General features: G+C 40.3%; 2 protein-coding genes across 4 annotated transcripts; both read right to left on the bottom strand.

Moving 5' to 3' along the window:
- Positions 1-76: 76 nt before the first annotated feature.
- Positions 77-17,973, bottom strand: zc3h12b (zinc finger CCCH-type containing 12B). Of its 3 annotated transcripts, XM_047379670.1 has the most exons (7): positions 17,720-17,973; positions 12,927-13,719; positions 12,674-12,813; positions 11,270-11,504; positions 9,695-9,801; positions 8,339-9,605; positions 77-4,870 (listed from the first exon to the last, which is right to left on the bottom strand). In XM_047379670.1, the coding sequence occupies exons 2-7, from the start codon at positions 13,571-13,573 to the stop codon at positions 4,858-4,860; spliced, it is 2,409 nt and encodes an 802-aa protein (XP_047235626.1). In that variant the 5' UTR covers positions 13,574-13,719; positions 17,720-17,973; the 3' UTR covers positions 77-4,857. The 3 variants fall into 3 exon arrangements, with proteins under 3 accessions (XP_047235626.1, XP_047235624.1, XP_047235625.1); XM_047379668.1 differs by lacking the exon at positions 77-4,870 and having other exon boundaries at positions 7,923-9,605; positions 17,720-17,970; XM_047379669.1 differs by lacking the exons at positions 77-4,870; positions 17,720-17,973 and adding an exon at positions 16,323-16,439 and having other exon boundaries at positions 7,923-9,605.
- Positions 17,974-18,890: 917 nt separating this feature from the next.
- On the bottom strand, positions 18,891-27,781 carry amer1 (APC membrane recruitment protein 1). The gene is made up of 2 exons (XM_047379667.1): positions 27,011-27,781; positions 18,891-25,269 (listed from the first exon to the last, which is right to left on the bottom strand). Exon 2 carries the CDS (start codon positions 25,188-25,190, stop codon positions 22,239-22,241), a length of 2,952 nt encoding a protein of 983 aa, XP_047235623.1. The 5' UTR covers positions 25,191-25,269; positions 27,011-27,781; the 3' UTR covers positions 18,891-22,238.
- Between the last annotated feature and the right edge of the window lie 119 nt (positions 27,782-27,900).

The following is a 27,900-nucleotide window of genomic DNA, read 5'->3' as shown; positions in this document are numbered from 1 at the left end:
TACTGCTTGTACACCATCCTTATTACAATGTTATACAACATTCAGCTTTCTGTCACAAACAAAGATGAAACACTGGTTGAACAGAGGTTTGCTTTATTTATCCAGAAACACAGTTTGTCATTAAGACTTACATTTTGTTTGAGTCCACAGACTCAAATACTCTAGTATTTTTGTTCATTTTGATCTATAAAATCAATGCTTTTTCCAGTCAGTGTGGATTACAATACTGCTGATCATCACAACACAAAATCTTGCTGTACATTTCCCTTTTTTTTTTTTTTTTTTTACATCGTAGACACATTGCCTACTCAAACAAGAGACCTACACTTAGGTGACCACTTCATTTCTCCACATCAGAAAACAAAGTTTGTGATTTATAATGTTTGTGTGACTAAACCTGAGTATTACACTGAATTCTGTATATGTACAGTCGTGCTAAAACGTGTGTATGCCTTGCCGTGGCATTTTGTACACCATTCACTCCATACGGTTGTGCAAAACCGCGCAACACTTTTAAGCCAGTTTTCAACATATGTTTTCACATCAGAAATCACTTTGGTTTCGATCTGTTCCCTCAACAGCTCAATCCGAACTAAACAAAACTGACAATTTCATCCATAACAACCTTAATAAAACCAGTAAGGACTCAATGCCAACTGGCCTCAGATACAGAAATTACTAAATTACACTGTGAATAATTAAATAGTCAAACAAATTACAATTCAACACACCTGCGCTTTGTGAACATTAAGGGTTGCTCCTTAAATCAACTGTCAAACATTTCAATAAAACACCATCTTAGAAGCATCAGGGCAAAAAGCATCAAACACAAATTCCAGACCTGGAAGGTTCTGGATAAGTCCTTAAACCACCAGTCTAGAATCCAATTAGTGTTTGTCTTTTCCTCCTGTGTGGACACACAAGTCTTTCCAAAACAACCGATGTGCTAACATCACTTGAAACTGTTTGACAAAGCCAACCCAGAGTATATTTGGCATGTTTCATTAGGTGAAATATATCCAAAAATATTGAAATTCCCATTAAAATGTTCACTTAGTAGATGCACTTAATCAAGGTGCACGTGGTTGCAACGCACAAATTATCTGAAGTATATGAAGAACTCAGGTGTTACATTTCTCTATATACACACACGTGTGTAACTATCTACAGAGAGGAGATGATGCTTACTGCTGTACACAGGGTATCTGTGCACTTTTAAGTGGCACATAAATGTCCCTGCTAAGTAACTACTGTACCCAGTAAGAATTAGTACATACCAGTGGGCTACTCCCAGTGACACACAGTGTCACAAACATTATGGCATTATTACCAGCCCCCCTTTTCCATTCATTTAGATAAAATTATATTCATATTATACATTTCATATTTTATTACATTCAAGGTATAGATACAATTTGTATCAACAAGCAAAAGTCAGTTCTAGACATTTGTGGCTTAGTTGTTTGCGGCACATAAAAACCAGAGAGAAAGGGACGACACATCACCAATTGTGCTTTAGAGTTCAAATCTCTGTGATGGGGCATTGGAAGTCTTTCAGTGACAGCGAGAGGTTAATTCCTCTTGTGGGAGCAGTCCATTGCCCAGACAAAATCGTGCATTTCTGAAATCTGTCTTTTTCCATTTCAAAAGCTGTATTTTATTGACTCAAATTTCCAGATTGGTCCAGTAGTTTTTATAGCAGTCTAAAATCAAAGACATTCACCCAGTGAGCTTTTAATATCTGTATGTTTCACAAATACTGAAACAACACAATGAAGATCAAGAGCGTGGTAAAGGGCTATTAGACAGCTTTTTGGCATATGAATCAACTAAGGTCAGCTCCATTTACAAACAATTCTTAGACTTGTCAAATCTGGACTTATTTTAATTGCTTTTAATATCTAGAAATCCACAGATCAGGTGTTTCCTGTTCGATGTTACTAGTACCAGAACATGCGAAGGAAAAAGTAGTACAGCAGGTTCTTTGTCGTTAGTAATTTGAATCAATCAGAAAATGAAGGAATTACCTTCATTATCTCCATTTATGCATCAAAGTATTCCATAATTATTATCTGAACTGTCGATTGCAGATGAAAGGTAAAATGACCAGATTTTCTGCCAATCTCTTATTTTGCTGGTTAAAAAAAACCAAAACAAGTTTTAAAGCTTTAACATCCAAACATCTGACAAGCTTGGAAGCAAAATAGGTGGAGAAAAATCACACAATATTTGACCTTGTGAAGAAACGGCCACCTGAAGACGAACATTTTTAATCAGAATTTGACCCTTGTGTGAATTGCATAATATACACAACTAAAGCTACATTGCTGACTGCTGACATTTTTTAGGTTCAAGAGACAAGTCACTTTTAAAAGCAAGCTGCTTATTTTACACAACCAATTATTTCAATAAATAATCAACAAAACCAAGACAGTTTACAGTTCAGAACAATTTTCTTGCCTTTGTTAGTGTTAATAATGTCTACCTCCACATGTCTGGTAAGTACTCCAAGTTCATCTGGGCAATACACTGTTCAGATTAGACATTATGAAAATTTGTTTCTAGTTAAATTTAAATAAGCTGGGTTTCAGATTCGGTTTTCACTCGGATATTTTTTTGGAAATAATCCTGTAATCTCCAAGGAAAAGGATGGCACGCAAACTTTTAGCCAAATGCCAGAAACAACCTTGACAGCAGCCTTGCAATCTGATTGTTTCACATGAAGAAACATTTAGGCAGTTTGTTTCACCTTCTCATGAACAGACAGACGGCCTAAAGTGGCCTCGTCTTTTTTCATGAAAAAACAAAGTCAGCAAAGCCCCAAAACCTAGTTTGGGCAGAACACATTCAACTGTTTTTTTCTCTTTATGTCTGCTCATATACCACGGTTGTACCCAAAACATTAAAAAACAAATACATATTTTAAAGCACCACCGTGGGGCTCACACAGTTAGCTCTGTTAAAGAGTAATACCACCACAGTCTGATGCTGCTTTGTTTACTAGATGGGGATTTTAAGAATCTATTTTGCCCAATCTGTCTCATATTAAAGATCATTGCAACCATATGAGATAGCAAGCTAAATATAATTCCAAATGTAACATTCTTGAATCCACAAAATAAGTGGTATTTCCCTTTAAAATCAGCCAATGTGATGTGCTGCTATGAGGTTTGGCCTTCATGGTGCAACTTCACTGTTTTCTGTAGCTGCCGGTTTTATGCAGCGCCTTGTCCTAGAGGTGGCAGTACAGAGGAGGCAATGATCATTAAAATATGGGGATTGGAATCTCCTGAGAGCACGATGGTCGTAATGAAACTGATGGTAAAGGTCCGATCGAGATTTCTGGCCTTACCCGTGTCACTGTACTCCACATAAACAACTAAATAATCACACTGAAGTTGCACAGCATAAAAGTTTAACCCGATAGCTCAATGTTCAAGATCTTAAGGTGCATAAAGAGAATATATACAAAAGTACAACGTTTGGCAATGCCTTTGTTATATTTCGACTGTATCTAGCTAACTTTTAGGAACTACATATTAGATGTAGGATTTTCACAAAATAAATCAATGCTAGATCAGAACACACTGTGGCCAGTCAGCAATGGTTTCTAGCATAAAGAGACTTTAAATTGGAAATCTGAAAGCATCCTGAGAGCAATATGCTGCAAAGCACAGACAGCCAAACCCTTCCCTATTACTTCTATACTGGCAGCATGTATGCAAGTGAAATGTGTTATTGTATACACCAAGGTTGGGTGAGGATCCACGAATCATATATATATACACAAATTGTTTCCTCCTGAATATGATATCTACTGAAACTAGATACCTTCTGCTTGTATAAGGTAAATCATAATATATCAAGAAAGGATAAAGTGGCAAGTCATGAGCAGATCCTTAGGAGCCTGTATTGTTAAAGTGGGAGTGATTGCTTGGAGAAAACTTTCCACTCTCCCTTTAAAACTGTGGATACAAATCAGTTTTTCACTGCGAAATGCGTCACTTTCCACTGCATGCTTTTTGACCCCAGTCTTCACAAGAGAAACAATCTCCCACCAGCTATCTCCTGTATTTGTTGCCACAAGTGTCCAGTGGAAAAAAAACCAACACTAAATCTGAAGTGCTTGTAGGAACAGGCAAAAATACATAAAAAAAAAATACATAAATAGTCAAATCCTGGATGCTGCATCTATTAAGGTCAGGAAAGTAACTTTGAAATCCTAAATACCAACCTATTTTTTCATACTATAATCCAATTGACCCTAAGAAACAATGTGTAAATGTGCTAATTATTAACACTATAGAAGTCTCTTTTTTGGCATTTCTTAGCAGCTCATAAATAACTTTAAAATAATGGCTTTTGTGAGATAATATGTATATAAATATGTGCACGTCTACAAGTCAAATCTCTTTTTGGCTTGCTTTGTGCACAGTCAAATCCTACCAAAATAGTAGCTTTTTTTGAGAAAATATACCTCTTTAGATATTGTGATAGTGCTTTGTATTTGAAAGTCAGGAGGCTTTAATGACAACATCCACTTGAATCAATCAGACAACGACGAAAGCGTGAGGTCATTCAGATATAAGGCCATAATGTCATAGTTCATGCTGTGAGGTATATACCTACCTCCCTCTTACTTAATTGGAAAATAAATGCACAAAAATATATATATATATACATATATATATTATCACAAGAACTATGTACAGCACAGGCATAGCAAAGCAGGATTATTTATAGTTTCACTGCAGTCGAAACACTTCAGATGTCTTTCATAACACGTTCACAGGGCCTGAACAGCATCTTCAGAAAAGCTTCCTCATGTATAAATATGGATGAGTCCTTGTGGAGGATTCAATGAAGTCCGCTGCCAAGCAAACCAAAAGGGTTAAACTAGTGTTACGTTTCATGATAAAAATGCCACAATGTTTTTGTTACCTTCAAGGCAATTTAGAGTCGGTGAGCTAAACAGGCAATACTAAATTTAGCCAGTTAGCAGCAGTGAAGCACCAACAAAGCAAGGAAGATTAAAGCTACTGCTAAGGTAGCAAAGAGCAGGAAGAAGATGCAATGACTGAGCTGTGGTACCTTCTCGGGCTCCGCAGGCCTCACAAGTGGCAGCAGCTGTAAAATGAGACAAGCACTCTGCAGCTTCTGTCGCAATGAGTAACAGACTATCTTTGCCGATTGCAACCAACTCCTTTAATGTAGCCGTTTACGGTTTGCCCTGTGTCTCTCTGTGTTGCCCTGTGATAAACAAACCTGTCCAGGTAGGATGGATCTTCTTGCTACAATAAGCTAAAAAGCACAACCCACACACATACAGGTCCTTCTCAAAATATTAGCATATTGTGATAAAGTTCATTATTTTCTATAATGTCATGATGAAAATTTAACATTCATATATTTTAGATTCATTGCACACTAACTGAAATATTTCAGGTCTTTTATTGTCTTAATACAGATGATTTTGGCAAACAGCTCATGAAAACCCAAAATTCCTATCTCACAAAATTAGCATATCATTAAAAGGGTCTCTAAACGATCTATGAACCTAATCATCTGAATCAACGAGTTAACTCTAAACACCTGCAAAAGATTCCTGAGGCCTTTAAAACTCCCAGCCTGGTTCATCACTCAAAACCCCAATCATGGGTAAGACTGCCGACCTGACTGCTGTCCAGAAGGCCACTATTGACACCCTCAAGCAAGAGGGTAAGACACAGAAAGAAATTTCTGAACGAATAGGCTGTTCCCAGAGTGCTGTATCAAGGCACCTCAGTGGGAAGTCTGTGGGAAGGAAAAAGTGTGGCAGAAAACGCTGCACAACGAGAAGAGGTGACCGGACCCTGAGGAAGATTGTGGAGAAGGGCCGATTCCAGACCTTGGGGGACCTGCGGAACCAGTGGACTGAGTCTGGAGTAGAAACATCCAGAGCCACCGTGCACAGGCGTGTACAGGAAATGGGCTACAGGTGCCGCATTCCCCAGGTCAAGCCACTTTTGAACCAGAAACAGCGGCAGAAGCGCCTGACCTGGGCTACAGAGAAGCAGCACTGGACTGTTGCTCAGTGGTCCAAAGTACTTTTTTCGGATGAAAGCAAATTCTGCATGTCATTCGGAAATCAAGGTGCCAGAGTCTGGAGGAATACTGGGGAGAAGGAAATGCCAAAATGCCAGAAGTCCAGTGTCAAGTACCCACAGTCAGTGATGGTCTGGGGTGCCGTGTCAGCTGCTGGTGTTGGTCCACTGTGTTTTATCAAGGGCAGGGTCAATGCAGCTAGCTATCAGGAGATTTTGGAGCACTTCATGCTTCCATCTGCTGAAAAGCTTTATGGAGATGAAGATTTCATTTTTCAACATGACCTGGCACCTGTTCACAGTGCCAAAACCACTGGTAAATGGTTTACTGACCATGGTATAACTGTGCTCAATTGGCCTGCCAACTCTCCTGACCTGAACCCCATAGAGAATCTGTGGGATATTGTGAAGAGAACGTTGAGAGACTCAAGACCCAACACTCTGGATGAGCTAAAGGCCGCTATCGAAGCATCCTGGGCCTCCATAAGACCTCAGCAGTGCCACAGGCTGATTGCCTCCATGCCACGCCGCATTGAAGCAGTCATTTCTGCAAAAGGATTCCCGACCAAGTATTGAGTGCATAACTGTACATGATTATTTGAAGGTTGACGTTTTTTGTATTAAAAACACTTTTCTTTTATTGGTCGGATGAAATATGCTAATTTTGTGAGATAGGAATTTTGGGTTTTCATGAGCTGTATGCCAAAATCATCCGTATTAAGACAATAAAAGACCTGAAATATTTCAGTTAGTGTGTAATGAATCTAAAATATATGAATGTTAAATTTTCATCATGACATTATGGAAAATAATGAACTTTATCACAATATGCTAATATTTTGAGAAGGACCTGTATAGTGTACCATTCAAAGGTCCTCATTCCAGTTGATTTTTGTACATTAAAACCAGAAACTGTATTTTATTAGGATGTGACAAACACAAGCTTGTGCATAATTGAAAAACATGTAAACGGCAAGTTTTAAGTTTTGCCAAAGATTTATTTTATTGCATTAAGGTCTGGATGTTGCATTTTATTTATTTTTATCTTTTCTTTAGGAGTATCAGATTAAAGGGGGCTGAAAACCTCCAGATGTCAACACCTTTCAAATATAAAAAATAAAAAAAAACCAGTATTATTTTCCTTTAACTTCAGTTATGTGCTACTTTATGGTGATCTATCACATAAGAATTCAATAAAATACACGGAGGTTTCTGGTTGTAATGTGACATAATCTGACAAAGGTTAAGGCATATGACTGTTTTTAAATCAAGGCTCCATTTACAGCACCAGTTTAAAGTTTACACACATCAGTCTGTTTTAATTAGTGTGTGTTTCCAAACATTTAGGAAATGGCATATACCCGTTTATAAAGGTTAAAATACTTATTCCATAGTGGGCCTCTCGCCCATAGACTGCCTATCTCCAGCAGTCTATGGGCAAGAGGCAGGGTACACCCTGGACAGGTCGCCAGTCCATCACAGGGCAACACACATACAACCACACACACTCATTCATACACCTATGGGCAATTTAGAGAAACCAAATAACCTAACGGTCATGTTGTTGGACTGTGGAAGGAAGCAGGAGTACCCGGTAAGAACCCATCCCTCCCGTGGAGAACATGCAAACTTCATGCAGAAAGACACCCGGCCAGGAGTCGAACCCAGGACCTACTTTCTGCAAGGCAACTGTGCTACCAACTGCACCAACGTGCAGCTCGTAAGGTTAAAATATTTAGCAATAATTTAGTAGGCATTTTAGTCTGCGTCTAAAAGTTCTAAATAAAATGTTCTAAAATTGTGTTATGTTACGTAGCTTTGCTGCTCCTGCTCAGGCAGTATGGATGTGTTATGAATGAGTTCCTTTAAATGAATTCTAATTTTCATCATATTGGCTACACCACACTTCATATAAAAACATTTTCTACGATTTTGTTTTTCTGATATGCCATTTTTGGAAACCTATAATCTGATCCACATGATTCCCACCAATACACAAGACAAAATAAGAAGCTCCCGAGAGCTGCACATGCAGCCACAGCTAACAAATGCTTTATTTCTGATCAAATTCCTCGTTTCCTTTCATTTTCTAAGCTGCTCAGTGGCATGACCGCAATTTTGTAACAATGACAGCTGCGAGCTGTTGTGGATCTGTCAAATGAGGGTTCTTTTCCATGACCGAGTGGACTATGTATGCAGGAAAGATGTTACAAAGGTTCCTGTATGTTTGATACTGGTGATCTGGAATGACGTACCGCTCTTGGTGCTCGGCTGCAGATGGGTTCTCCCACGGCAAGTTCCAAATTTGTTCCATTTTGTCTGGCATGCTACGGACCATCACCCGCTCGCAACATGGCATCAGGCTGTTACTGAGTGGATACGAGTGATATCCGTAGGACTCGTTGCCACAAGGCAACGGGTCCCAGCTCGCGTGCTGCTCGCGGCACAGCGGCGGTCGTCTCTGTCTATTTGGATTGCTGTCGTACAGCCTAGAGTCTGATATGCTGTCCATACGTGTCATACCTAGAGACCGTGTTGGCTGCGAGGACAAAGGTGGGAGGATGTTTTGAGTGAGTGGGTAGTCTCCAGGACAGCTAGAGCGGGCTCCCACCACAGCATGCTGGATGTGAGGTGCTAGGTGTGCCCCAGACTGCTTGCGGGGACCTTGCTTAGGCTCTTCTTGGCCATAACTCTGAACTCTGGTCAGTGCTTCGTGACGAAACCCATGGGAGAAGGCCTGCATTCTAGCCTGCGCAGGAGCCTGCTGTTGCCCCTTGATGCTCTCTTCCAAGCTGCTGTCCACAGAGCTTGGGTACAGGTCCCCGTAGGAGGAAAACGAGTCACTGTTTGAGTGGCTGAGGCAAGACTCGGGGCAGTGGCTGGGATTTCTCTGATACACGTGCTCGTGCTCCATGCTACAGAAACTGTCAACGTTGTGCATGCTGCTCATGCTCATGTTGGAGAAATCGCTGTGGAGTGAATAGTATCCATGATCACTAACAGAGTCATACTTTGGGAACTGATCACTGTATGTTACAGAGGCGCCGTGACTGTTGGTAACTAATATCGGAGGGTACTGTACACTAGACATGTGCTCTAGAGAGTTGTGTGCAAACTGCAGAGAGCCTGGAATGGGGCTGCTGGCTGATCGTGTGTTCAAGGCCCCGGCTGCATGGCTCTTGGCAGGCTGCATGGTGGGCACGCTGAGGGCAGACACCAGGGAAGGCACGGAATTTGTCTCAGACTTCCGAGCAACAGAGAGCGCCTCCGGAGGTTCACAGGCCACTGAGCGGATGCTGGGATCGGACTGGCGTTTGGGTGCCACGCGTTTGGCTTCGGAGCTAATGTCCCCCTTAACGGCTGCTGGACCTGTACCACATTTAGCTAAAGCCCCTTCGCTCATTGTTTTTACTGCAGATAATTTAGCAAATGCCCGGAGCTCGTCAGCCACGGACCGCTGTGGTTGGTTCACTCGCTCTGGATGATAGTATTTGCACTTATGTCCATATGTGCACTTTTTCCCTAGTTTAAAAGAAAAAAACAGGTTATGTCACCAACAATAATCATTAAAGGTTTATATGAGGAGATGCTGGTTTTAAACCCAAACCTACCATAGGGGCAAGGTTGCTTTTTGTGCTCTGGAACAACAGGCTTCTTGCGGAGGAAATTTTCTAAGCTTGGCCCATGTCTTCCCAATGGATCATCAGGTGGCATAAACCTGTTCAAAGAGGCAAAAAAAATCATTTATTATTACATTTCAACAAAATGAATGAGAAAAATCTGGCTTTGACACAAAATTAAATAACTGATCAGACCAATTTCCAAATAACCAAAGATCATGATGCACTGACTTGACAAAGCCACAGGTACAATGTGGAGAAGAAGTGTTTGCCTCGTTGCAGATTCCTTCTGATTTTGGTTTGCTATCATGTTTGCATGTTTTACATCAAAAAAACATCTTAGTAAAAAAAGCATTTTTTAAGATGAAAAAAAGTCATCAATGCAACCTGTCCCTATGTGGAAAAGTTATCGGCCCCCTAAACCTGATAACTGGTTGTGCCAACCTAGGCAGCAACGACTGCCATCAAGTGTTCGTAATAACTGGCTATCAGTTATTTTACATGGCTGTGAAGACATTTGGACCCATTCTTTCAATTCTTTTTTAGCCATTCAAAAGTGAACTTGCTGGTGTGCTGTGGATAACTGACCTGCTGCACAACCCAAATGTGTTTGAGCTTAAGGTTATTAACTGATGGCTGCGCATTCTCCTTCAGGTCTTTCTTGCTGAATTCACGGTTCTATCAATTACAGCAAACTGTCCAGATAACAGTTAATTGATGATTTCTCAAGGGGGCAAATACTTTTTCCACATCAAGCCAGGTTGGTTTGGATAACTTTTTTAATGAAATCCTCATTTAAAAACTGCTTTTTTTACTTAAGTTTTCCTTGTCTGATAAAATGTGCTTGATGATCGTAAACACTAAAGGGTGACGAAAAAGCAAAAAGAGAAGAAACATGCAAGGGGAAAGGACTTTTTAAAAGACCAGTACATAGTCTTGAACCACTTCAAATAAACTGTTTCTAAACCAGTTAACATCTTTTAAATGAAACGATATTTCTAAGACCATTTTAACACAATTCATTACTGTAGTCATGAAGTGAAACAAACTTATGGAGGACCAGACCTGCCATAATTAGGAATAAATTCAGAAATAAATAAATAGCTTAATAAATTAATTACTCGCCCAATGAAGTTTAGCAAATGAATTGTCTTTGTCCCGCCCCTTTCCTTTTACATTCACAGATGAATGTTGAGTTGGAGAAACAGCGACCAAGGAATGTAAAAAACAAAAATGGGAATAAAGGGATCAGAGAAATCTGTTGGGGGGGGGGGGGGGGGGGGGGAAAGTCAACATATATTAGAGGAGAAAATACATCTATGTTTAATAAAAGGACAACATTTTTAAGTAGTTGTTTTTGAAAATATATTTGTGAGGGAATATGAAAAACAGAAGGGGCTGGGGAAAACAATATCAATGAGTTCACATCTTTTTTATTTTGTGACACTTAATGGCCCATTAATTCATTTATTAAGCTATTTATTTATTTCTGAATGTATTCTTAATAATGGCAGGACTGGTACAAGCCTACTGCGGCTTCTGTAAAATTGAACCATGGTTTCTTACTTGTCATTGACAAATGAATACATCAAGAGGCGCTCTTCTATAAATTTTTTCCACTCTGGCTTTTCGTTTTGCAAGTCCCTGTAGTTGTCATTTGACACAATAATTCCATCAGAATCGTAAGCCAGCTTCACTATGAAGCGATCATCGTAGCACACCACTCTCCTGCCCTGAACTCTTCGAGATGGGGTAAAAACCAGGATTTTCTCTTTCTCCAGTTTGCGCAAGATTTCTTGATCTGAAAGACAAATTCATAAACAATACTGAAAAACTCTGTCTAAAACAGACAAAGTCCCTGGAAAGGTATTTATACCCTAAAATCTTTCCTAATTTTGACACATACTTCAATGTAATTTATTGAGATTTTATGTCATAAGACAAACACAAAGTAGCACATAACTGTTGAGTTTGAGGAAAATATTTATTTATTTATTTTTTTTTACAAATAAAAATTTGAAAATCGTGGCATGGATTTGTATACAGCCCCTTTACTTCAATACCCATTAATACACTCCAATCAACCAATTGCTGCCACAAGTCACTTAATTACTAGGTTGAGTCTTCCTGCAAGTAATGTAATCTCACTGTAAATACAGCGGTGCAGCGAAAGCTTCAAAGCAAAAGCCTTCTCTGTTAGAGAACATTAATGAACAAACAGCATCATAAAGATGCAGGAACCCAGCAGACAGTTAAAAGAGAAAGTGAGTGGAGGAAAACTGTCTGCACGTCACCCTGAACACACAATCATCATTGGTGAAACTAGGTGGTGGCCGCATCACGTTGTGGAAATGCTTTTCTTGAGCAGGGACAGAGAAAATGCTTAGAGTTAAAAGGAAGATGGATGGAGCTACATAAAGGTCAATCCTGTGTTAAAGTCCACAAAAGACCTGAACCTGGGGTGGGGCTTAACCCTCCAGTAGGACATGAACCTAAGCAGAAAGCCAGAGCTACAATGGATTGTTTTAGAAACTTAACAGATGCTCTTCTTCTTGAGGTTGTTTAAAGGATGACTGATCAAAATATGCAGCATCTTGATGTGCAAATCTGATAAGGGACGTACCGCAAAAGACTCGCAGGTGTAAATCCAGCAAAAGGTGGCTCTACCAAATATTGACTCAGGGGTGCTAAATACAAATGCACATCACGCTTTTTAGACCATGTATCATTTTTCTTCCACCTCACATTTATGTACTACTTTATGTTGGTCCAAAAATCACAATGCATTGATATCTGTGATTGTACTTTGACAAAGTTTGAGGTTCAACTGGTGTGAATACTTTAGCAAAGTGCTGTTTATTCTCAACTTGCTTAGAAGGCTAATTTCTAACCTTTTAATCAAGCAGCCTTAATGTTCTGCTGGTTTACATATAGGAAAGAACAGCAGCTGTCTACAGAAACTTTCTTTACCTGTGATTAGGGCGTCAGGCCTCGACTGCTCCTTTCTCCAGGCGGGGACAAACACAGTGATGTCTTTGTGTTTTTTCTCCCTAAACCACTCGACGGCAAGCTGCATACCACGACAAGAGAAAACCTCTTTGTTCCCGTGGCTAGAAAAAGATAGCAGCACAGAAAAAGGTGGATGTAAATCGACAATAGAGAGAAGTCAGAGAATTCTCATCAGCTAATTCACTAAAATGTGTGTTTTATGTGAGTGTTTTACCTCATTGCCACGTTTGAACCATCAATGACGATGGGCCTAAGGTTATCATACATATCCACAGATTCTTCTTCGACTGAAACTTCAGGACTAGCGGTCTCGTTAACACAGGGGGGCCGTGATATGGATGTGGCCGTGCTGCTGCAGGGTTGAGCTTCGTGCTCTGCTTTATTCCCAAGCCGAACTAACTCAGCAAGAATGTCGTTGATGAGCGCTGCGGCCCCCAACTTGTTGAGCACCGTCTCCACCTGATCTCCAGAGTAGCCCAGCTTTAAAGCAAACTCCATCTTGGTTTGGTACTCCTTTCCACTGGTGGGTTTAATCCCCGGCATGGCACCGACATCATCTTCGCGAAAGTCTTGCAGGGTGCTGCTTTGGGAAAAGCTGGGCCGGTCGAGGCACGGAGAGCGACAGAGCTGACGGTGAGGTTTGGTGACAGCCAGGGGATCTCTCCTCCTACAGCCGTTGTTGCCCAGCTGAGCCCTATAGGGCTGCTGCTGCCGCCACTGCTGCTCCTCCGATTCGCTTTCGGAGCTGCTTCCAGCCTCGGAGTCGTCTGTGGCATACTGGGCCTCCCTCGAGTCAATGTTCTGCTCCCTGCATGGGCGTTTTTCCATTTTGAGCTTCTCCACCATGGACCATGCTGTCATCACGGCCGTCTTGACGCCTCGCCTATCCGCCCCATGCTTCCTCTCCTCCACCGCTGCCAAGGAATCATAGTCTGTGTCGAGACTTTTAAAGTAGGTCAAAATGGATGGTCTCCCCTGTTTCAGCAGACAAAGTGAGCTATGTAATCCTGTAAAAGAGCGAGACTCAAAGGTCAGTATTGGTCATATGGAGCTTTCTTTAAGTTCCCATTTATTATCAAGACAAGCTGTTTATATTTTTTATTTAAAGTCAGTGTCAAACAATTTATGGGAAAATGGCTAATATAACTGAATTTCAAATTGCTTTAAACCCAATGCGGTAATTATAATGTTGTTTATGCAGAAATATAAAGCATATCTCGCACACAATACAACAAAATACACACACAAACGTACAAAAAATAAATAAATAAATAAAAACGACCATGTCACTGATCTCCTGCTCCTGTGGAGTTTTTAGAAAAATACCATCAATACACAGAAAAGTTTTACTGTCTCTTCAGCTGACTGCTTTTTAAAATGAAAAAACCACAGTCAGGTACAAAATGTGCTGATGCACTGCAGAACAAACCAGCTCTTCATGAGCACAAGAGCCTTACTGGTCTCACAAGCAATGTTTGAGCCAGTCACACATGAAGTGAGTGCACGAGTTAGAATAACCTGAAATCGTGTGGGCTGAGCAGCGTATCCCTGCGCCTCCAGCCCTCCGATAGACAATCGGAACTGAGCAGAATTCCACAGGGAGCGCAGGCTGTTTTTAAGGTAAAGCATTGCGGTTCTGCAGAGGACCCTACAGTGTAAACGGTGCAACATTGTTGTTTTGTTTACAAAAAAAACCCCCAGGTACTTATATTCAACCATGTTTATAGGAAGTGCTTTAATAATAAGACATACTAAAACACACTTTCCTTTAGTCTTGCAGAGAGTACAGCAAACGTCAAGAGGCACAGCCCATGATGTGCGTTGCCTAGCAACACAGCCTTGTCATCAACTAACTCCTTTTTACCAGTCACGACTAACACAAACACAGCTCATCATGTCTCTATACAGCCAGTAAATCCAGAACACTTTCAGTTATACTACAGCGCACCAGCAAACATTTAGAGACAGGTAACTTTGCAAGAATAAAAGCTGATAATACTGATTAATGTTACCAAAGATAAGATGAGTCCATTTTGACTGCAGTAAATGCATGTTGGATCCTGAACTAACACAATGTGATCCAGTCAAAGAACTCACACATAACGGTTTTAGGGGGTCAATCAATAGCTAAATGAATGTACCTTTGTGTTCAAGTGGGGCTACGGCATCTGGCTGCAACTTTTACGACCACCGTGAAGGACGAGGCTGTGGTCTGAATATCTAATCGGGAGGCTGAAAGCAAGGTGCACCGAGGCACTTCGTGTAGAACTTGGAGAGTTGGTGGCAGAAACGGTGGAACAGCTCACAATGCCTACTGTCATTTGAGTCATTTTGTGACAGTATCAACGCATGTTCAAAGTAGCAGAGCTCCTTCAATTCCTCTCCCTTCCACCTCCAGATTCACAGGCTCAGCCTCAGCAAGGCCTCTGGACCGTCTCTGCATACGCATCATCTCATGTTTCATAGCAACAAGTTGAAGCAGGACAACGAGGACGTTCTTAACGTACTCCAACCTGATGCAGCATCCAGCACTGAGTAGAAATTAACTATATAAGTCTTTTTTCCAATAGATTTTGAAATCATAACTCAAAACTTTTTAAAAGTTACTTTGAGATAAGTCATATATTACCAGCACCCTGGGCTCTATGTTTATTCAGACCAGTTTCAGTTTCAATTCTTTGCCGTTTTATGCAGAAATGCAACTAATTCTCCTGAGTAAACCCTTTGTTAGAGAAAACTGCCTGTATGCAGAACAAAGAGAAGTCAGAAAGGAGAGCTACAAACAGCTCGACAATAATGTGGTAATACAACATATTGAGCAAGTCAGTGTTAAATTAGGCTAGTCGGTTATCTGCTCATTCTACTTTTTCTTTTGAAAAACAAAGCATAAAAGTCTAGTGCAACCACAGTCCAGGATTTTCACATATAGGAAAATCCACCTGCATTTTCAAACATGTTGTATAATCCTATATTCCTGGAATAAATAACCAGCGTGTTTGTTATTGAAACATCAAAAGAAAAAAGGAACGGCTTTTCACTAGCAAATAAGAGAAAACTATAACAATGTCTGGTTAAATAATCAAAGTGTGCTTTTTGTTGTTGAAGCTTATGAACAAGATAAATTCACTACTGTGCACACACACACACACACACACACACACAGAAAAATAATCTTCTCCATAGCATGCAGCCAAGCTAAATATTATGATCCCATTACATTTTTGGCTTTGATCAGATGATGGCACTTTGCTCCCATCATCTGCCTCATTGGACCAGCCACATTTATGCTGCTGTGTCAGGAACAACAGCTGATCGCCACCTTATAATCGTTCCCCCACATCGCACTGAGGGATCAGATGGCCTTTTTCCACACTCAAAGCAAATAACCTGTAAAACAGCTGCAAGTCATAACAGCACTTTTTTGAAAAATACAACCTCCTATAAAAACGTTTCAGGTTGCAAAAGTATACTGCTTTAATTATCTGTTTTTAAAAGTTCCAAATGTGTTAAAAAGTCATCATGCTTCAAGTTCAGTTGCTAGGAAAAACTCAACGTTTGTTCAAATTCCTTAATGTCACACAAATTAACATTATGTGCATTTATGGCTTACCACAGCAAACTTCAACGCTGGATCTCTGCTCCACACCATAACAATGCAGAAATCTGCCATTTCTCTATTTTTATAGAAAACATAGAAGAAAAAAAACCTAACTTTCCTTGAACTCTGGGCCACAATCCCTCCTCAGTATTTGCTCTGGTTTCCAAAATGAGCGGATTTGTTTTTTTACTTTACAGACAGCAACAGATCGTATAAAAAAAAAGAGACCCCCCAGTTCTTTGATAGTAGTTTTATGTCTGAATCCAATAAATTAATCTATAACAAGGTTATCCCTATTTATACATCAGGGCATATGTCGCTAATCTTTCTGATTTCTCATAAACCTACAACAGTGCACCAGAGTGCATGCTGTTAGTCGATGTGTTTCTACATTGAAAATGATGTTTTGAGACGTTCAGTAAACAGAGGAAAGAAAAAATAAGAAAATCAGACCGACTGGTGCACCTGTTTGGATTTCCCACAACATACCTTAAGATCAATTAGAGATGATGCAATTTTAACCCACTTATAATGCATTTAACCCAAAACATAAAAAATAGCCACTGAAAACTAAATTCTGAAGTAGTTATTCAAAATTGAGGTTGAGGGAGCAGATAAACCTAAATATGTTCTCACTTTAATTAATAACTATATTTACCAACCTTTCACTTTTAATTGAAACACTAAACCCACTGACAATGTCCCTCCTGCCGCATTTTATTGAGTATTGAGGTAAATAATGCTGCCCGGCTCCGTCCAACAAGTTGACACGACAACACAAGAAAAAAAAAAAACCCATCTTGTGTGTGGAGAATTTAAATAGAGGAAGGTTAAACGACATGACAGTAGATGATAAATTCAATTTATGCAACTTTCTAAACGACTGTCCAGAGTTCAGAACAACACAACCACATAAAGGCAAAATTTAAGCAAGAATCCCTGCTTTGACACCCGCAGGCCGGAGTTGCGTGTAGCGCACGAAGCTATTCTAACATTGAAATATTACTGAGCTAATATCAGACTAGAGTCAACGATTTAGCTATACACATTTACAGACTTAATGCGAGTTAACCTGTTGGGAAAGACTAGAAATAGATCAGATAACGCTCAACGTGAGTCTCTTCTATTCTGCTATAGCTTGTCAGGCAACCCCCGGTCTCTCAAGTTAACGGTACCGAAGCTATGCAACGCTGCTTAGCTAACATCCCTTCTATTAGCCAACTTAGTGGAATCACTGGCTACCTTTAACGCCTCGATGCTAAGGCTGGTTAGCATCAGCTGCTGAGCATCTGCTAACAGTTTAGCCGGAATACTACACGTAACTTGAGATAAAGTTGACGGTCATTTAATAATTCAGACGACGGGGAAGCAACAGCAACACATCACGACTCTCCACACTGCGCACATACCTCGCTGCCATGGTTGGCTTCAGACGGCGCTCATCCTCTTCATCATCTCCTCTCACCTTGTTGCTGTCATCCTCCTCGTTTCTAACAGTTCTGTTTTGCTGCCATTGGCGCTGTCGCAGTTAGCTCCGGGTTGCCAGATAACGCGAGGGAAATAAGTAAATGGCACCGGGATGAAAATAGCTTCGCTAACTTTTGCTTTCTTTCTCCGCCGCCTGAATTTACACGTTCGGTCATTTTAGTCCGTGGACTGCAGTGTGCTGAAAAACAAAGTTCATTACCCGTTTTTAAATACCACCTTCTCTAAAAGAAAAGCTGTGGCAAAATACAAATCACACTTATGTAGTAGATTCCAAAATTGTTTATTAAATTTCAGATTTTATTGCCTTTTACACCTATCTTTGCAGATTTGTATAAAATCTGATTAGATAAGCAAAATATCTCATTTTACAAATAGATTATGTAAATGCTTCATATGCTCCGTTTTTCATGCTCGTTTTGCTGATTAAGCACACCATCACACTGGGGCCTAGTGTCCCTTTAATGAGATACCAGGCAAAATGCTGGAATGACCAGAAGTTATCCAGCTAGATGGAGCAGAGTAATGCAGCATTAACCCTCCCCAGAATGTGGCTGCACATTGCTGGTCAACTGGCTGAAAAAAAAGGCAACTACACTTTCACCTCACTCGGTCAAAGGAAATCAGCAGAACCTACATTTGTGGTTCCCCCATAGAGCAGTAGACCTGATTTCAACATTGAGGCTACACAGACACCGGTCAATATTATGTCTATATGTAGCCCTGAGTTAGACCAAGCAAAACTGGATGCCTAGAAGAGGTTTAAACCTAGACTTAGAATTAAAAATATGTAAAGTTTCCCCTAGCTGAATGGTGCTTAGGGGAAAGTCATATTATTTTTACTGAAAGATAATCAACTTGCAAGAATCTCATAGGAAGCTTTTTATGTGCACATAACGTTTAAGTGTTTGAACTTCAAACTGAACCGGAACCTCTCTTGGTGGTGGTGTGAACATCTTGGGCTGTGTGGTAAGCCTGTTAACTGTTTTAACATCAAGGTGTGCTTTCAACCACAGGTGTGGCAAACCGATTGGTTGTTTAATGTCACTGTGGCGCCAGTGACATAAAAAAAAAAAAAGTGAAAGAAAACAAAAATAAGGCTGAAACGTGTTGTCGTGTTTATTCTTGCATAAGGCAGTATTCTATTCGGACAAAACTGTAACAGATTTCCAGAGAGAAAGCAACTCAATGAAAAAAATAAATTGAAGCAGAAATCCAAAATACAGTATTGACAATTTGTAACAACCATTGTGTACACATTACACTCTAAAAAGAGTTTACAACTCGTTTCATATGATGCTGTTAAAAACATTGTTTCATCAGAAAATGATACAGGGTAACAACTTTGTTTAGAAATGTGACTTCAGATCCAAGCAACACCCACTACTTGTTTGTTCAGCACACTTTAAGTAATTGAGTGCATCACATTAGTCAGCATTATGAAGTTATTAAAATAAAGAAAACAGGAATAAAAATAAAGCAAAAACTGTGGTTTATGCCCTCCTTTTCATATAGCAAGCACAGTAGACGTATTGTGTACTTCATTCTTTTTAACTGCTTCTGGGTTGGTTCTTCAGTATTTTATGTAAAACAATATTTAGCTTTTTTCTCTATTTGTATGTGAAACGAGGTAAACAAATACAATTGATTTGCCTTGCAAAGCTTACTGTACGTGAATGAAGTGTGACAGCTGAAGCTAAAACACCATCGCCATCATATGCTAGCACCATCAGTCCATCTGTACATTCCCTATACTTGCTTATGTTAAGGAGATACATTAGCCAACAGGCAATCTTTAGGTCAAGTCGATTCATCCTAAATCTGACAACTCGTGTCTATCAAGGTTTAAGATGCTTCTCTTTTTGAACCGATATGTTGTTGCTGTTTTTTTTTTCCTAAAAACCAACCTGATCCGAAGATAAAACTATAGAGTGATCACAACAAGCACAAAAAGCATTCATTACTGAAAGGCAACAGTGGAAAAAGGAAGCCGCCAGCTGCTGAAAGACTGCACAATAAAACCCAGGCTGATGAACGCTGAAAATATGGAACAGTGTGGTAGTTGAGCTGAGACCTGAATGTGTGCAACATTCCACTTAAATTCAGTAGCTTAAGGAGATGGCAGTGTTGGCATTTTCACTGCAAATTAAACAACAACCTCCTCAAACCCTTTCAGCAAAGATCTATGAAAGCCATGTGCAAACATATAAGTTGCAGTGCAAATACCTAAAAGAATAAAAATAAATACATTTGACCTCCAAGCTTTGTATTTGATGCAGCATGTAATCATTCTTGCATGGGTCTGAATTGCTTTAAATTCTATTTCACCTTCTGTCCATCACAGTGAGTCAAACCTATCAAAACAATCCGTTGTACAAATAAAAATGAGCAACAAATACTCCTTTGGATAAACAAAAGCTGCTCTGAGTCAGTTTGACCCTTTGCCAGGCCATATCAATGAGTTTCCATTTTGTTCTAATGTCCTATCGCCCCTCATTTCCTATTTTGGAAAACGTCCTAATTACCACACCTTATTTCTATGAACTTTGGTTTCGATCCCCATTTTGGGCAGTAAAACATGCTACAAACCAAATTATCAGCGAATCACATCCCTGCTTTACTATGCAAAGATCATCAGCGGAAATAGGAAGCATGTTTTACAGAAAACTGTTTAAAGCCATTTGAGCAGACTGCCTAAAAAGGACAAATAGGTGATAACGCTCAGGGTTCGTACATTTTCACACGGTAAAATTCGAGCACTTTTTCAAGGTAAATTTTTAAAATTTTCCAGCACCGAACCTTGAAACAGTCTTAACCCCTGTGTCCTTTTTTTCATTGAACTTTATAACCACGGCACACAAGGCGTTCCCTATGTGAAGGGAGCCTATCAACAATCTGAAAAACTGTGCAACTGATTAAAATTCTGCAAGTTATAGTATTAATATGAAATGGACCTATAGGCGGAAGGAGGCCATCAGAGGCACAGCAGGCATGACGGAACATTGGCAAGCCACAGGTACTTTTTGCGAAATTAAACCATTAGCTAACCACAATGTTTTGCTATTGCACATTTTAAAGTAAAGTAGATTACATAAAACCCTAGTTTAAGCCATCCTTTAAACAATCAATTTGCAATTGACCTGCAAATGTTTACATTTCCGTCCCACTACTATGGCTTACCGCTGAGAGCGCCGACTCTACCATCGCAAAAAGCTTCAGGGGCTTCTTGCATATGTTGGAAGAAGCTACTTGAAGATTTGGTCCTCATTTCAACTATGTTTTGTATCTAGCGTTTTGGAGCCAGCGGTCATTAAAAACCGTTACTGCCCAGCATGCTGTTTTCTCCCAGTCACCGGAGACGTACGCGACCAGCAAGACAGTTACGTGCTCAATGTAGGGAGGCTTTGTAGCTAGGCCAGAGGACGCTGCCGGTCCAGTTGCTGGTCTTTACGAAAAGGAGCAAACTCGTTCTGAACGGCAGCGAGGCTTTCTGAGACTTCATAAAGAGCAAAATGATAGCTCTATTTTGTGCCTTTAACATACAATTATTAAATTGAGGGATTTAATCAAACTGTTACAGTGCTCTTTAATACAGAACTGTGCAGTTAGAATATCAAGCACTTTCCTAACCTTGAAAACACCATGTTAAAATTAAAGCATTTTCAAGGATCTCAAGCACCTGATGAACCCTGAACGCTATGTGTTTAAGGTAAAGAGTGGTTAGAACATATTGGTAGTTCTGTAAAATTCACTTAACCCCATTTAGGGACGGAGATGTCTGTGAGTCAAAAAAATCTATTAAAAAGGAACAGCCTTCTGAACATCATCACTAATAGGTGAGCTTAGTGGAACACAGTCCCATACTACCATTACCCTGTAATAGTTATGAGATATAGCATGTAATTTAAGTTCACAACTGAGGAGTATTTAGTTTTATAAAAAGAGGTGTTTCTGTACTTCCTTAATAAACACAAGTACTACTTTTACAGGAAATATTTGTAAAAAAAACTGTTGAAATAGCTTATAAACTCATTTTGTTGAATGTAATGTAATGATTTGCCTATGTATTACACTGTTGGTCCTTTTAAGGTCTTTAAAACAATTTTAATTGTAAAATATGGAATTCAAAAAAATAAAAGTAGAAAAAATCAAATAAAAAAACCCAACTGACTGAATAGGGCCCTTCCTGTTGATAGAGTAGATTCCTGATGAAACTAAAGTAACTCTGAATGACCTCCTGCTGTGTGATGGTAGCTACGAAGCGCCCCCTGACGGGTATGAACTGACGCATTGTTGGTTCAAAACGTCCCATGGCAGACAGCTCCATTTTATATCTGAACAAGTCCAAGACATCCAAAACTACAAAGGTACAACATGGCGAAGGAGTGAAATGACCAGCACCCTATAAAAGCACTCTATGGGACACATCCATGTGATTCACACTCAATTACAGGTGGCCTCAGGGTGATTGTTGCAGGTCACAGGCATCGCCCCATCCCCCACTGCTCTCGCTTCTCTAAGGACAACAGTTTCATCCTTAAATGAGGGGGACTTCAGGGGACTTCTAGCATAAGACGTAATCTCCCTACCTGCAAGGGGTCTGCCTTTAGTGCCCTGACTGTGGGAATGTAAATAAGCAGGACTCTTGCAGAAAACATCATCAGACTCCTCCTCCCTCATTCCAAGGGTGCTATGAGGAAGACAGGAATCTGACCGCAAAGGAAGGTGACACTGCCTACTGTAGAGTTCTGTTTGCTGTAAAACTAAATCACACTTTAGGCCATCCGATACATTAGAGCAAACGTACTGTGGCTTTTTGTGTTTAACTTGGGCTTGACTGAGACTCTGGATGATTCCAGTGTCGTCAGTCACTTCAGACCTTGTCTGCCATGATAAGGGTATAACATTGTTACAGTCTCTGACTACATTCTTTCTATAATATGGTGAACAGTTTCTCTCAGAGACCTGCTCTGAAGCCACAGCAGGTCTGTTTTCTCTGTACGTTTCAGGCATCTTCAACTCAAGACTATCTGTATCCAGAGACCTGCTCCTCCTGTCCAGGGACAGTGGATTCGACATGGACTGGCTAACCCTTGTGAGGCTAACCCTTGTGAGGCTCAAGTGCCGCGGGAGACTAGCAACAGCCCACGTGTTACTGATCAGATTCTGTTCACACAGGTCAAACATTTGATAGTCACATTCAGCGTATGCATCTTTTTGTAGATAGCTTTCTTCAAGCTCCTGATAAGGTGATGAAGCGACTTTCTCCAGCTCCATTTGGATCTGCTCGTCGTATTCCCCCTCATTGTGCAGGTCTACAACATCAAACGTGACTATAGTTGGTAAGGCCTCCATGTTGGGAGTGAAAGCGGAGCTCGTTTCCAAGTCGTCTTCTTCACTACCCAGCTTGCAGAGCAATTGGGTGTGTTTTGTGTAATCCACAAGTGCTTGTGAGAAACACACAGTCTGCCCATCCTCCATGTAGCTGTTACATTCTTCAGATTGAGAATTGATATTTTTGTACGGCAGCGCCTTGGGCTTATTTTCTTCAAGATGCTCCTCTTTCGGTTCACAAAAGGTCTCAAGGTCCGGGTCCGACGTGCTTCCAAACGATAAACCACTGCATCTTTTCTCACAGTCTGGGTTTCTGGGTTTTGTTCCTTTGTCAGCAGAAGCTAGCCTATTCCCTTTTCCATCACAAACCTCCGTTTTGAGATTGTTTATGTTGACTAATGTTTGTGATTTTGAATTCAAATTACAGTTTTCGCTTCCTCTGATATCCTGATTTTTACTGAATGAGCTCGGCATGTCTAGAAAATCATCTTTGTACGGATCAGCACTAATCTGTAAGTGACTCATTTTAGGGACAAAGGCAGGGTCTGTTGCATTGACTGGCTCAGTTAAATAGTCACTGCGTTTTAAACTGGAAAGATGGGATTTTTTTTCATAATGAGGGCTGATGAGACTCTCATCTGTGGCAAAAAGCTCATAGAGGGCATCCCCACTATAACTGTCCCTGGGTAATCTACCTGACCTTTTTTCTTGCCCTTCGTCTGGCCCTGGCGTGGTGGAATCGTAATAGCCCTCGTCACTATTAGGGCCTGACTCCTGATGCTCGCTTTGAGGAGTTAAAACATCAGCCATGGATGACGTGTCCATAGCTCCAGCCTGCTGCGTGCTGCTGCTGCTGTTCAGTGTGTCCACATTGTGCGAACTTGTCAGCTCAGCAGTCATCTGTGTCTGGTCCGGATCACAGCTACAGCAGACTGCCTCTGATGTGTTGTTTTCCCAGAAATCTTGAAGACACGTTCCACCCAGATCTTCAGCCATCTCTTCGCCTCCACCCTGATAGGTGAGATAACAAGAGGCCCTCTTCCCTCCACTTCTGCTCCTCTCTCCAGAAACAGTGCTCTCTGTGATGCTGTCATCCTCCTGATCTGCAATGATGTCCCCGCAACCTGTGAGGGAATCAAAGCTCTTTAATGATGAAACCTCTCCAAAAATCAGGTTCAGCTGATCCGACGAGGCTGCAGGTGTTTCAGACGCCATCTGAAGTTTCAGACAAGGTTCGCTGGAACATCTGGAACTGTTGTCATAACCACCAGAAGGTCCTGCCTTTAAATTAGCTTCAAGTTTGTATTCACACAGTTGAGGCTCAGACTCGAGCAGCGTCGAGGTTTCTTTCTCGATGCTGCTCTCCAGTGCTTTTGCATCTACACGATTACATTCAAGAACAGAAATGTCACAAAGATCCTCTACAAACACAGGCACATCAGGGTCACATTCCAGGCACTCCGTGGCACTGCGATTTATGTTGCATTGGACAACAGGTCCCTCTTTCTTGCACTGAGGAGACGCCACATTAGTTTCCCTTGTATCATTATTTCTCTGGCTTCTGTGGTGCCTAAAACTTTGAAAAAGACTCCTCAAACCCTTTCTCTGTCGACCAAGGGTCAGTGATTTCTGGTCAGGGGTTGCGTGACTACATTCACCATGACAGCCACTGTGGAGATTTCCAGCAGCATCCCTGTGGCTGTGGTAATCAAAGTCTCCAGGGGAGACGTAACCACTCCTGAGAGCTTCGTCATCGCTGACCTTACTCAGCCCATCGTGCGTTCTGCTTTTGCCGATTCCTTTCTTGGAGGACCACTTGCTCTGATTTTTATTCCTCCCCCCAAAGAAACTTGGTAAAATACACATACTTTTACGAACGCCAAAAAACGTCAAGGCAGTCCTCCTGAATTTTCCTGCTTTTTGAGTCTTTGCAGTTTCATTGACTTGGTCTGACTGAAGCTCTTCTGCAATACCATCAGGCCCGATTCGTGAAAGCTGACTGGCAACAGCAGGCACCTCCTTGCTGTCACCTGCATGGTCCTTCACCTTGTGAGAACTCATGGCTGCATCCTTCAGAGAGGAGAGTGTTTGACAAAAGTCATACTAGTTTAAACATCAGCTGGTCTCCTTCATCTGAGCCCTGTATGAAGAAAATTAGAACCAAAATCAGAAATCACGTAATATTTACCACTGGCATTTAATTGTAGGAGCGCAGTAACAACTGTCAAGGACAGTGGTGGTGTCGTCATGCGGAGGGGCAGATTAACCACCAGTGGTGCTGATACATTGCAGAAAGTGGAATATTAAAGAAGCAGGAATGCCTCCACTATATAATGATATAAAACAGCTTCTAATTCACAATACAGTTTAATTTTTTATTCCATTTACTCTTCTCCACTTTTTTATGTCCCTGCTTGTATGACTATTCTTTTGGCTTCTTCTGCACTTCTACTTTACTCTTCGTTCCACAGGCCTGTTTCTATATATATATATATATTAAACCTTTCAAATATATACATATGCATTTTTGTGCTTAGTATGTAATGCATAAGAACAAAGACAGTTAACCAATAAAAATTTGTCTAACCCTGACATCACGCTTGCTAAGAGCTAAGGAAGCATCAAATTTACAGTGTGGAACAATAACTATAAGTCGAAACATACTAAAACCAAGTATTCATTATACATCTGTTTAAATGAATATATTATATTATTTATTATTTTATAAACGGACATTTTTAATGTGTCCAGTCTTTACCTGGAATAACCATTACATTAACAATAAATAGCAAGGTTTAACATCATTCAAGAGTAGTTTAATAGGACTTTAAACATATGATGTATTTTGTTTCTGTTATATAGCTTTACATTTTAAATTCAGATACATAATGTGTAAACAGATAATTTTTCATATATAAATATAATGCACGCTCTATGCATATCAGTGTGGCCAACAGCTGTGACAAAACGAGAGAGACTTTCCTCCAAATTACATGCTTTGGTCGACAATTTCTGAACGTAAACTGGCAGAACATAAAGAAATTTCAACTGTTTGGACCTAAATTTAAAAACATTAATTTTAGACAAATTCAAGCGGCATATAATTAAAATAGGTTTGTACATGATGATACACTTTAACGCCAATATTAACAGCAGTATACTCAACAAGAGGGAAAAAATAAGGTTTTTTTGCCCTCCAAATGATCTACGCACCTGGCCATCAATTATTTAAACGTAAACTGCCAGAATGTCAAAACTTTACTGTTCTGCGTAAACTGGCACTACGCAAAAACAGCTTTACTGTTTAAAGCCAAAAATTAATTTAACTCAGCATGCAGCAAAGCCAAAACTATATTCCCAAGCCATGATTAAAACTAATTACAACTCTTAATCCGAATATAATTAGTCCAAAATGATTGTGATTTAAAGCTAATATGACTAGCAGTGCGCTCGGTAAGGGAGTCAAAAATAAAACTGAATTGTACTCCAGACTACATGCGTAAACTAGGGGTACGAATTTAAAACTCTTCTTTTTCGACTAAATAAATATACTCCATGCTCAACCTATTGTCCAATTAATAAACTAGAAGGGACCTAACAAAACCAGCCCATTTTTAAAATCTATTTGTGTGGGGTTACCTTCATAAAGAGACTGAAGGTTAGCTAAATTTACAGCGTGAAATCCTGCAGCAGGTAATAAAGCAACAGGCTACATGTTAAAATGTAGCAGCTCTATTTTACCACAGACCCACATTCTAAAGATGAGTAGGGGTCCATATATTTTTTGTAAAGGAACAAAGAACCAGAGGCAGTTATTAAACGCAAATTAAATGTAGAAAAGCACAAAGCTAACAGAACTACAATGGAGTAAGCAAACTTACCGTATAATCACCAAGTGCGGTCACACGGTTCAAGTAATGTCTTAGGGGACTGAGAAGTGTTTCAGTGCCTCATTTCTGTGAAGGGTAACTTGGCTTTAACTTCTGTACAGTACCTGGTCTGGGGTCGAGCCAGGCCTCGGAGCAGCTTTACCAGCATAAGGCTTCAGTTGTTCCAAGCTACATTTAGCTAGCTGCAGTGCTTGCTAACAACGGCGAGGACACTCACCAGTGCCCCCCACCCCCTTCTGAATGTCCCCTCTTCCGTTCGTAGCTATGGTGCCAGTCTAACAGCTGCTGGCGGTGCTGCTAGCCTCTTTAATGAACTCTTCCACACCAGAAGCGAGGGAAACCGCAGATTGGCCCAAAACGAGAATCAACTGTGTCTGGCTCAAACAAGCGTGCCAAATTCTCCTGCTAGATCAATTAAAACATACAGAAGTTAAATCCTGGATGGTGACTTCCTCTCCCGTCTGACTTATTTTTTCCAAAATCTCCTTTCCTAGCTTTTCACAGCGCATGTCAGTGACGCACCATGTTTGCAACCATGGGAACGCATTGCGCTATAGTTAAAAGAAAAAAAAAAGACAATCGGATCCTCCAAAGTAAAAATAAATAAATAAGGCGACGAAAACTATTCTTTTTTTCCCCTAAAACACGTTTTTTTTTTTTTTTTTATGATTTACAAGGAGTGTTTCCCAACAGCTTAGATGTCATATTTGTCATTTGCTGTGCTGATGAGTGGTTTGGGAATGCCTGGAAACAAACAATTGTTTTGTTGTTTGACTGACTACCCTGTACAAAACCATTATGATTCCCATATACACATTGACTGTGAATTATGCTGCATGAGTACCTGGAAATAGTCAGTTCCTACCATTTATAAAACACAT

This window comes from Girardinichthys multiradiatus, chromosome 11 (assembly GCF_021462225.1).
Source record: "Girardinichthys multiradiatus isolate DD_20200921_A chromosome 11, DD_fGirMul_XY1, whole genome shotgun sequence".
NCBI classification, from domain to species: domain Eukaryota; kingdom Metazoa; phylum Chordata; class Actinopteri; order Cyprinodontiformes; family Goodeidae; genus Girardinichthys; species Girardinichthys multiradiatus.
The sequence above is the reverse complement of the archived record's forward strand: the minus strand, read 5'-3'. Positions and strand labels throughout refer to the sequence as shown.

Excerpts from the sequence above, each read along its gene's own strand:
- zc3h12b (XM_047379668.1), bottom strand. The coding sequence starts at position 13,573 with ATGACAGCATGGTCCATGGTGGAGAAGCTCAAAATGGAAAAACGCCCA. Across the intron at positions 12,814-12,926 it reads GGTTCAAACGTGGCAATGAG|CCACGGGAACAAAGAGGTTT; the intron begins GTAAAACACTCA and ends ATCTTTTTCTAG. Across the intron at positions 9,606-9,694 it reads AAAGCAACCTTGCCCCTATG|GGAAAAAGTGCACATATGGA; the intron begins GTAGGTTTGGGT and ends CTTTTAAACTAG.
- amer1 (XM_047379667.1), bottom strand. The coding sequence starts at position 25,190 with ATGAGTTCTCACAAGGTGAAGGACCATGCAGGTGACAGCAAGGAGGTG.